This window comes from Mus pahari, chromosome 5 (genome assembly GCF_900095145.1).
Source record: "Mus pahari chromosome 5, PAHARI_EIJ_v1.1, whole genome shotgun sequence".
Taxonomy (NCBI): Eukaryota; Metazoa; Chordata; class Mammalia; order Rodentia; family Muridae; genus Mus; species Mus pahari.
The window spans coordinates 82,370,482-82,382,593 of NC_034594.1; the positions used below are offsets into that span (position 1 = coordinate 82,370,482).

Sequence of the window (12,112 nt, forward strand, 5' to 3'; positions counted from 1 at the left end):
CTCTGTGTTAAAAAAAAAAAAAAAAAAAAAAAAAAAAAAAAATGACTTCGATTTTGCATCTTGAGAGAAGGCAGATTTTGGTTCTGTTAGGTAAACTGGTAAATATTAATCCTCATCTTGCTGAACTTCTTTGCTGTGAGTTCTCATGATGGAAACACCAAAGGAGTTTCAGATACATATTTGTCACCAGCAGATGGTCGGAGGAAGGCTAGGTAATTCCCCATGGATAGCCAGAGTGGATGAGTCACAGCCAGAGGTACTTCTATCCTTCTGCTCTTTCTTGGAATCTTGGCAGTGACTAATTCCCTGTCCACCTTGCATCCTCATGCACATTTGATGGCCAGATAGCTTCTCTCGATGGAGTTAGTCCAACTAAGAAAGCTGGAACAGATGCTTTCAAAGGAAAGTTGCAATGGATGCTTTTAAATGAAAGTTGCACAGATCCCAGTACTTGTGGGACCCAGATCTATTTTTATACCTGGTTGGAGTAGCAGAGGGATGCTCAGAGGTGGGAGATGGGGTGGGGATATCCATGTGCCAATAAGGCTCATGGTATTTTTCTTGTGCTCATTAACTATCCCTAGAGTATTAGTCACACCATAAACCATAAGCTTGAGTGACTCAGAAAGAATATGTCTAAATATCAAAGGAGCTAAAAGAGAACAGAAAATCAGAGGAGAGTGATCAATTGACCATGACAACTGGTGCCTTTTGGCAAAGGCAGATATTTCTGGCATTTTGAAAAGCTGTGAGCTATCTTTGAAGTTGTGATGTTTTGAGAGATGTGGTAGATTAAAAGTGTTTCTAAAAGTATGTCTTCAGAAGCCTCTAGAGAACTTGCAGATTCCTGGCTTTTATCTCCATTCTTCTGACTTAGATGCTAGAGAAAGAAAGCTGCAATCAGCCTCTTTAACAAGGCCAGCATCGTAATTCTAGTATGTAAGGTCTACCAAACACTGAAAGCTCAAGGTGACCATTTGAGGTTCTGCTGACAGATTCCTACCAAAAAAAAAAAAAAAAAAAAAAGACTTACCCACAGAAATTGAGTTTCCTTAGGATAAGGCATATACTTTATCTCTAATTGTTTTCAGATGAGGCCAGTTTGCTAAAACAGAGAATCAGCTGATGAGATTTAGAATTCTACACAGAAAATTTCCAAGATTTCCCTCCATCCTGGGGAAAGAAAGGGTGTGAGTGCACTTTAGACGATAGCCAACTCTGTGATTTTGAAAAGGATCATATTCTGATAAGTAATTCATGGGGTTAGCAGGGATGATCCAGAAGACTTTAATCAAGGGTTCTAAATGTTCTTAAGAGTAGCTATGTATAGTGTCCAGAGAGGATCATCAAAACTGCTGTCTGCTCTGCCTTTGTCACCCACTCTCTAGAACTCTCATAGCAGATGAGGTGGATCATTTGATCTGCTGCTGGTGCTTACAGGGTCATCTGTTCTTAGGAAACCACAAGAATGCATTAGGATGGGAGGTGTGCACAGCTGTGAATTCCACACTAGATGGAACCCTTGCAGTTAGATACTGCATCTACTCCTGACTCACTTATCAAGAGTAACTGAGGGTTAAAGATGAGATGCTGCTCCTCTGAGAGCCCGCCGGGTAATTGTGAAGCACATGCATGTTGTGAGCTGCTGACCTAGAGCAGATGTATGGGGAACATTGCTCTTTTAGCTGCCTCCAAGTGACAGAGTCTCCAATCTTAACTAAAAAAGAGGTAAAGCCTAAACAAAAAGAGAAGTAAACATCAGGTTTCAGCAAGCAGCCTCAAATTCCCTTCCACCCATTTACTGTCAGGCTGCATATCAAACCAGCACAGGAGACACTCTGCAGGACAGCAGAGGGAACTGGCAGTAGGGACTGCTGAGGTAAAATGAATGCAGTGCAGAGGGAAGGAGTTTAAAGGAATGTTCTGTGAACAGAACACAGGAGGACACAGCATCCATCTGCTTTCAATCCAAACGAAACTCCTTAGGATAGCACATGGTCCCAATGACTTAGAATCCCATAGACAGGATGGAGAGGTGGCTCCGTGGTTAGGAGGACCCACTACTCCTGCAGAGGACCCAAGTTTATTTCCCAGCATCCAGGTTCTGCTTCTCACAGTTGCCTGTAACTCCAGCTCTGAGAGGTCTGATGCCTTCTGGCGTACACAGGCACTGTACTCAGGTGCAACAAGCCTACACACATATGCACATAATTTAAAAATCCCTCAAATACTCCCATAAATATCCAGATGCCATGAAAATCAACAGGGAAACGGTGAACGTATCCATAGTAACAGTGCCTAAGAAAAAACCAAGAACACACAACCTCCTCTATGTTATCCTGAAGACAAAAATGTAAGGCGACATTCCAAGCTGAATTAAATTATCTGTGAGCATTTAGGAATATAAAAATGAAAAATATTGGGAAGTAAAGAATAAAAATGGACAAATGGGAAGAGAGATCATTGAATTCCTAAAATGGAAGGCAATAATGGTGATTTTATAAATGAGCAGCATATTACCAGATGGATAAAGGATAATACTTTCAAATAAAAGTTCAGAAAGAGGCATTAAAGACAGGCAGAGAAGTAAAAGTGAAATGAAGAAATAAAAGGTTATAGATAAAGGAGTGCAGGTAACACGCCCAGAAGGAGCAGAATTTACATATCGAGAGCTTGCAGAACAGAGAAAGGGATGGGACAGATTTTTTTTTCTGACATATAAGTATATTTGACAAGAACTACTGAGTTGGGGCCCAGGACACTCTATATCAACTCTCAAATCTAATAGATTTAGATTCTGAAAACTTAATCATTTCATTAAAAGGTTGGTTAAAGGGATTTAAAAGGACACATATTTAGATAGTCACCAGACCCCAAAATATTAATGCAAAGTAATAATGGAGCAACATTTTCAAAATTGACCAAAATATGACCTAAGGTTTTTATAGCAGGACAAGGTCTCTTTAAGAATAAACAGAAACTTAGATATGAAAACTAAAAATGCCATAAAGAAGGACTTAGAAGTTAGAGGTAAGTTAATGTGAAAGGAAGAGGGATCATAAAAGAGTGGCTTTATGTGTAAGCCCTTGAAGAGCAAGTAGTACTTAAAATTGTAATCCAAAGAGTATTTTTGTCGGCACATTGAAAATTTTACAGTAGAAAATCAATAAGCCAGACAGTAAATGATCACATAAAAATCCAAAGGGCTAGTTGGAGAAATGGCTCAATTGGTAAAGCACCTCGCCATACAAGCATGGAGACCTGCAGATTGCCAACCCCTTGGGCAGAAATCCAGGAGTGGTGGCTCGTGCCTGTAGCCCAGCTGCTGGGAAGCAGACAGCAAGATTCCTATAGCTTGTCAGTCAAGGAGTTTAGCTGGATGAGTGAGCTCTCAGTTCAGTGAGAGGCCCTGTCTCAAAAGCTAAGGTGGAAAGTGACTGACGAAAGCATCCAGTTCATCATTAACCTCTTGCTTTTATTTGCACAGCACACATGCACCATTGTTAGGATCTGAGAGCCATTTACTAACAATGTATAGTACTAGGTAACTGTTGGAACAAACCCAGTTTCCATTTTTAAAAAATCTTATAGAAGAAAAATGTGTGTCTGTATGTAATAATATAAGAGCTGAGACAAAACATCAAACACACATGCATGCGCGCGTGTGCCCACACACACACATACACACACACACACACACACACACACACACACACATGCACGCACACACATCAGTGCATATGTTTGAACTTAAGTCTCCTCACAAGTAAAATTACCCATGTCCCTTAGGTGATAAGTTGGTGAATAAAATGTTAATCTATGTGTGAGCTATGAATTATATGCCAAAAAGATTTTAATGAAAAGATACACATTGAGTGATACTTTATTACCCTTATATATACACACCATAATTGTGAAGCCACTTTTTAAGTGGGAAACCATAGGGATACTTCAGTACCCTATATATACACACCATAATTCTAAAAGCCATTTTTTTAATTTAAGATTTGTTTATGTATGAGTGCATGTATACCTGCATGCCAGAAGAGGGCATCAGATAACATTGTAGCTGGTTATGATGCAGGGATCGCTCCAGTCTCCTAAAAGCCACTTCTTAAGAACTCCTGGAGTGTTTTTGTTAGGGCTGGTAATGGGACTAGGTGCCCATTATTTCTATTACTATTCAATGTTACATTAGATATATTAGACATGAAATTGTACAAGAATTAATTATAGACATAGAACTAGTAATAAAGAGCTAAGTTTTTGTTTGCATAAAATATAATAACATACCAGAAAACTCTAGAGTCCCTAATAAATATCCCACTCTTAAGCATTTCAGTTGGGTAGGGTAACAGGATATAAAATTCATATCAAGGCACTTTATATGTACAAGCAATAGACAGTGTACATCAGTGGGTTGATTATAACTCCCCATTTAAAATAGCATCAAGTAAGATTGGATGCTTAGAAATAAAGAAATGTTCAAAAATTGTATGAAGAAAATATCAAAACAGTCTGAAATTTACAGAAGTAAACCAGGACTGATTCTAACTCTATAGCTGACTAATCACAAGATGAACTCAAAAATAAGTCAGGAAGATTTAGGAGTAAATGTAAAATGAGAGTAATGAGTTATTCCCAGGAGCATAGGATAAATGCCTGCAGTCTTCATTTGCACAGAGGAAAAAACTGAGTAAGTAAATAGGAATTCTCCTTACAGTTTAATTCCAAATAGCATAAGTAGAAAGAGTCACACAAATTTTGGCTAACATCATTGAAGAAAACTAAGCAAGAAGATACTAAGCAAGCGCCAACAAGTTGGGCGTGGCTGGTGAAGGCACTTTGACACTCAGGATGATGACCCAAGTGATTCCTGAGACCCACTCGGTCGAAGGGGAGAGCTAACACCTGCAAGATGTTTCCTGATTCCACATGGAAGGAAACTGTGAACAGAGACCACCAATACACATTAAAATGGATAAATAAATAAAATTTAAAGAGACTGTATGATGACTATGATAAGAAATAGGATATTGGCTTAAGATATCAGTCTTAACTGATTTCTCTGCAAATTTAATAACTACCAGGTTGTGGAAAATGGAAGTGTAAGTGGTTATAATTAATAATACCAAGTAATCTGAGTTAATGTTGACTACAGTATGACATTAGCCTTGTGTTCCTTCTAATATGGTACACTGAGAATGGTGCGACCTTTGATCTCTGCCAAAAATACACAACCTCATTCTCATGATGAGAGACCATGAAGCAACTCACACAGAGTGACATTCTTCATGACCTTATTCTACCAAGGAAACGTGTAGCAACTCACATGTAGCTGCATCCACACACCTGTATGCTAGTGATGAAAAACAAAGAATATGGAGTAACATCCTTGTCTTGCTCACTTTTCTATTACTATGCTAAGACATCATGACCAAGGCAACTTAGAAGAAAGCATTTGATCGGATTTCAAAGTTTCAAAAGGTGATTCCATGACCATCATGGTCGAAAACATGGCAGCAGACAGACAGGCATGGTACTCCAGCAATGGCTGAGAGCTTATACAAGCACAAGACAGAAAGAGAGTGAGGGAGAGCTAACTTGGAATGGTGTGGGCTTTGAAACATCAAAGTTTACCCCCGGTAGCACATCTCCTCCAACAAGACCATGTGTCCTAATCTTTCCCAAACAGTTCCACAAAACAAGGACCAAGTATTCAAATATATGAGCCTAGGAGGCCACCTCTATTTTATGTGACCTTATTCTAGTGTTGGTAAACCATGGAGTAACACATATGGAGTAACATTCTGCAAAATGATTATCTGGAACCTTCAAAGGTATCAGTAATTTAAAAGTCAGACTAGTGAGAGGTGAAGAAGGATACATGATTAGAGAAGACAGAGTGGTGTGCTGCCCCTTTGAAGAATGCAACGGGATAATTGCTGCACCTAGGATTCGGTCTAAAGATGTATCCTCAGTACTATATCAGTGTTAACTAATTTAAGCCATTAAAATTAACTGTTGTGTTCAACAGCTTGTTAACTATGTGTTGTTTTGTGTGTTTATTGAAAGTCTTTATTGTCTGAGCCCTTAGATCTTCTCCATAGCATTGACGTAAGTTTGTAAGATTGAATGTCCTCCACCCTCATTCCTTATTCTCTCATACTAATCCTATACCATCAGCAATCATGATCATGTTTTCAAACAGCTTAGTGGGATATAACATGAGGATAATGAGCTATAACTAACTCTTAAAACAGTGCCAGGCCTACTGGCTCCTATCAATGGTCTCAGCATTCAGGATGGTACAGAAGAATTTCTAGTTGAAGCCATACTGGGCTGTCTATACAGTGAAATCCTGTCTCAAAAAGTCCACAATGGCACAAATCACTATATATCACAGAAGAAGGCTAAGTGCTGTTGCATGGACTTTGAGTTACATACCTGTATTGCATATGTATAGACTAGCCACGGAAAACATGTGCTAAGTAGCCATCATAGAATGTTAGAAAGGCCATAAGAGTATTTGCCTTGTCAAAGTAGATGTGAAAAGATAAACAATAATAAGAAATGTGAGTTGTATTGTGTAACACCTTAAAATATGGTACACAGAAGTCAAGGAATAACCTAAAAGTAGAGTACTTTTTCTCTTGGCCATTGGATTAAAATAGAGAACAAGTCCTAGAACTTATCCCAAAGGTTAATCCAAACACACAGTGTCTGATTTCCTGCCACTGGGTAAGTCTGTTGTAGCACTGAACCCTGCACTCCTCTACAAAGATAGGATGTCTGTAAAATTATAGGGTAATGGGCACTTCTGAAAATCAAACAAAACAGGACAACCCAGAGTCAGGTAGATTGTATGCCAAGACACAGTAGTAGCTCTAGAGGCAGGAAGTGGCTTTTTGTCTTGCTGTGGCTTTCCTAGTAATCTTGGGAGGGAACCATATCTATGCCTTGTTATCTGTGCCTTTTGTTTTCTGCTAAGAAGAGGTGTCAAGTTCAGAGCCATTGTTTATAAGACTTGAGTTTGAAGTGTCCTGCACTCAGTCTCCTTACATTGGCCCAGCCATCTCTGCTAGACCCCAACAGCTTTGGAGAAAGGGGCCTGTGAAATTATTCTTGGAAAAGGTTTTAGCCTTGTTTCTTTTTTTTTTTTTAATTATTATTTTCTTTATTTACATTTCAAATGCTAACCCGAAAGTTTCCTATACCCCGCCCCCCACCTCTGCTCCCCTACCCACCCACTCCCACTACTTGGCCCAGGCCTTGCCTTGTGCTGGGTCATATAAAGTTTGCAAGACCAAGGGGCCTCTCTTCCCAATGATGGCTAATTAGGCCATCTTCTGCTACATATGCAGCTAGAGACACAATCTCAGGGGGTACTGGTTAGTTCATATTGTTGTTCCACCTACAGGGTTGCAGCCCCCTTCAGGTCCTTGGGTGCTTTCTCTAGCTCCTCCATTGGGGACCCTGTGTTCCATTTAGCCTTGTTTCTAACATCTGAGTTCTGAAGAGATGTGTAAGGAATAATGGGCTGTTGAAACTGATGAAATTCCTGCCTGTGCCACGCATCTCTGAGTGACCATTGTCAAGTGATCTGGTTTTCTCTGCTTCAGTTTCTATCTTCTTTGAAATGAGGTACATCTAGGATAATGAGAACATCCAGGGAGATGGAAAATAGTGACACCCTCTGCTTCTGATAAAGCACCTTATAAATGAAAGCATGGGTAGCATTTTATTGCCTTTTCTTTAATTAGATGATGATGTTGTGAACAGAGCTACATGGCTGAAACATCTTTATATTAAACAGTCTTTCATGCTGATATTATAGAAGCTGTAAAGAGGGAAGTTTAAGAATAGTTAGCACATCACGGTGGTTTAAGGATTGTAGCTTGTTGTTCAGGTTGAACACCCGGGGAGGGCTGATGCAGCTTTTCACGAAGTCAGCTATTGGCTACACTGGAGGATTTTACCTACTTCAGTCCTCCTGTTCATTCTGGTGGAAGGATGACATCTAGACCATTAAATTTATTCAGTTCAGCTCCTGCTACAATATTCAAATTGAAGAAAGACTATTTTAAGAGAGTGGATAGTGCACATAATTTTCCTGAGATCGTGATAAAATAAAAATTGTCACTCCACATGTTTGGCGTTAGCATAGGTGTGCTTTCTGTGGTTCAAAACCAGTCTCTTTGGAGGTAACAACCATAGTTCCAGCTAACTTAGCATGAGGTTTGCCCAACTCTTAATTTTCTGTGGAGAGTAGAGAGTTCCATCCAAGCGGGCAATTTCAAGCCGCCAAGGAGTTCTTGGAAATAATTTTCTTCCTCCTGTTCAGATAGGAGAGGTTTTGAAATCCCGTTTGCAGCTTTATAGATGAGCATTGATGTGTCAGCATTTTTAGAACAACATTCTCCCTTTTTCCTGGCCTAAAATATGTAAATATTTATGAATTCATTCTCTCTGCAGGCTTTCATGTGTCTTTAACTGCACATTTCCTAGAGAATTGTATTTTAATAGTTGTTATATAGTTTCCCAATTGACCCTACTGCATGATATTTTAAGGGCAATAAAAATGCAATTCTTAAATTTTAATTTATTCTAATTCTGTACAGAGTAAGTTCTTAACTGATATATTTAAATCAGCTTGTAGAAATGGAACCTAAAAAATAAAGAACTTTAGTGGAAACTGGTTTTCTTCCTAGCTAAGACCAGTTTGAAAACTGAGTGACCTTTTATTTTCTACTCTGTAACACAGCTATAATTTCCCATGATTATTTATGGTTTCTACAGTCCATTTCAACCCTCACCTACCCACCCTTGTTTTCTTTAAAAGTCAACAGAATACATGTTTCTTTAATTTGGAGGAAGCCACTTTTCCTTGGATAAAGAGTAGAGTTGGGTGTGTGAATAAGTGTGGGGAATGTGTACAAAATTGCATGTTGAATTAGTGTATGAGGACTGAGAGTCACAGTACTAGGAAGGGCTTCTAATATAAGGCTTTTAAACTTTTCCAAAATAAAAATAACTGTATCCAACATCCTATATTCTTCCTTCTTAAAATTCCTTTTTCTCAAAATATGCTAGAACAGCCCAGAACTCATATTCAATATTTAATCCAAGATGAGGTTTTAAATATTTTTATTAATTCTTTTTGATAATTCGATACAATGTATTTTGATTATATTCATTCCCCCTTCTCCAGTATTTCCCAGATTCCTGAAACTTCCCCTGCTATCCAACTTTATGTTCTCGTTCTCTTACTCTTAATCCTTCCTTTAATCAGGTGAGTCCCATTTGTGTTTCCTAAATCTCTTGAAGGGGATTGCACTGGAGCATGGAGATCACACCTTTAAAGAAAACTGACTATTCCTCTCTGAAAAGTTTTCCAATGCCAGAAGCTCTTGTACTGTGGCTAGAACTTCATGCCCACCAGTCCCCACATGCCCACCTGTCCTCTTGTGCCCAGCTGTCCCCTCATGCCCAGCTGTCCCCTCATGCCCAGCTGTCCCTTCATGACCACCTGTCCCTTCATGACTACCTGTCCCTTCGTGACCACCTGTCCCCTTCATGCTGGGATGTTTTTTCCTGGCTTGAGTTTGCAAAGGCTTTATGGGTGCGGTCATAACTGTTGTGAGTTCATATGTTCACCTGCCCTATTGCAGTTTCCTTATAGACATCTACCACCCCTGTCTCTTACAGTCTTTTTGTCCCCTCTTTCACAATGATCCCTGTTCCTGGAGGATTGGATGTGGTTTGCATGTCCCATCTAGGGCTGGGCCCTTACAGTGTCCTATTCTCTGAATGTTGGCCAGTTATTATACCAGGTGTTTGTGCACTATGAAAATGGTTTACTTCCTTATGGCAGATCTCTGTGGTCAGCACATGGAGGTGTCCACAAACTGATGGTGACCCTGTGCACTGAGCACTCCATGCCTGGTTGTAGCACCTGCATAGCCTGGTATCTGAGTCCAGAGCTATGGCATCTTCTGTCCCCACCTTGTCCTTCCTGTCCGCTTGGAGGATTTAGAACCTGATTGAGGCACGGTTCTCTCCCGGTCCCCAGCTGTGCATTGTTCTCTAACTTGTGCATCACAGTAAGTGGAAGGAAGAGAGTTGGGTTATCTTAGGCATACACCTGTTGTTTGTATTTACCCATTGTTCACACCATCCTCTGGTAACCATAGCAGCATTCATTGTCTTTGTTGCTTATGTGAGTGTAAATCTTCTTGAAGTATTCCGTAAGTATGGGAAAGTACATAGCAAAATCCTAAGTGTAGGACCTGATGACTTTCTCAGAGTAAACACACTTGTATAACTAGCAGTCAGTCTAATGAGACAGAAATATCAGACAACCTTTCCTTGTATTGACTCCCTCCCACCCCAACTTCTCTTACCACGTAGTATTGTCTGACTGGGACTCTATAGCGATGAAACTGTGAGGTATATCCAGCTGTGTCCAGCTGTCTGGCTGCTCTCCCCACTGTTTTTATGAGAGCCAGTCCTTGATTCAGTAGTTGTAATTCTTCATTCCTGTTGCTACCAGTAGTCTATTAATTTGCTACAGGGTAGATTGCCTCGAATAGCTGTGACTATTTGACAGTAAAATGTTGTACAGCCTCATGGAAAAGGAACACACGACCTCAAGGTTTAGTTGTATCGTGATCTGAGTTGTTTTTAGTATAAGAAATTCTTTATTTTAAAAATAAGCAATTAGTGGTTTCTTCCTTAAGTCAGATTCTTAGCTTTACCTCTTCCATTCTCTACCAGCTATAAAAAAGAAGCATTTCCTGTGATTTTTGCATTTTAGTGAAAGGTGATTTGACTTTGTGTTAAATTCCAGATAGCTATTATGTTCAACATAGCATGTTATGTTATGTAGACTGGGAATCGATACACAGCTGAATTAAACTCCCGGAAGCCAGGACCTGTCTTTGTTTGTGTTTCTAAACCCAACTCCTACCTTTGCCTGCTCATGGAGCTTCTGGATTTACTGAGGGAGCTAAACTAGAGCTCTATTTTGTTAATGGACTTTCCTGCATTTTGTCTTTGCAGCCTGAGATTCCTGAATGCATCTGCAAACAAACTGGAAACCCTGCCTCCAGCCACTCTTTCTGAGGAGACAAGCAGTATATTACAGGAGTTGTACCTGACAAACAACTGCCTCACAGATAAGTGTGTGCCCTTGTTAACAGGGCACCCCCGTCTGAAGATCCTACACATGGCCTATAACCGGCTTCAGAGCTTCCCAGCAAGGTAACAGGGGCTTGTACAGTGCTGTTCTTGCATACATATCCACAGAAGGGGGAGAAGTCACAGAAGAAGCTTTGACCCGTGGGGACTAAAGTGTGTTTGCTCTTTCTCCTCACTTACAGTTATCTGTTACATAAGCTAAAACCAAAAAGTATTCCCTTACAACAACTGCATTGGTTTTTCTAATATGAGTATATCCAAAAAATCAAACCACTAGAATGTTCTTAAGATTTTCCGATGTGTTTTTAGTAGTTTTTTTTTTTTCCTGTTGCTTCTCTTTAGCTACTGAGTTTTATTTGAGAAACAGAAACTACTAATGTTGTGTTTAAGAGTTGGAATGTACGGTGACTGGAGAGATGAGACCTGTTGCTTTTGAGAAGGACCTGGGTTCAGGTTTCCAGCACCCAAATGACTGCCTATACCTCCAATCCCAGAGGATCCAGCACCCTCTTTGACCTCCAGAGACGCCATGCTTGTAGTGCACACTTGCATATGCAGCCAGAATGAACATACCCATAAATATAAATTATTAAATTACCTTTGAACAAAGAGCTGGCAATGGAATCTTACGAAGTACTAGTACCCTGCTGGGCAGCAATATCAGTACGTCTAAGAAAACATTTCTCTAGAGAGATAGAGGGAAGTTTTTCTTTATTGAAGTTTACATTTTTATTTTATTTTTGATTTTTGGAGACAAAGTTTCTTTGTATAGCCTTGGGTGTCCTAGAACTAGCCCTGGACCAGGCTGGCCTCAAATTCACAAATATCCACTTGCCTCTGCCTAATGTGTGCATCACCACTGCTCAGCAATTTTTAGTTTTTAAATGGACTTTTGTTCTTACACATATTTATA

General features: G+C 39.7%; 1 protein-coding gene across 1 annotated transcript in view; it reads left to right on the top strand.

The window, feature by feature from the left end:
* Phlpp1 (PH domain and leucine rich repeat protein phosphatase 1) overlaps positions 1-12,112 on the top strand; it is a 214,916-nt gene that overhangs the window by 174,769 nt on the left and 28,035 nt on the right. The window contains exon 11 of the mRNA XM_021198051.2: positions 11,062-11,262. Within this exon, the coding sequence (XP_021053710.1) occupies positions 11,062-11,262 (201 nt within the window). The remainder of the gene's footprint in view (positions 1-11,061; positions 11,263-12,112) is intronic.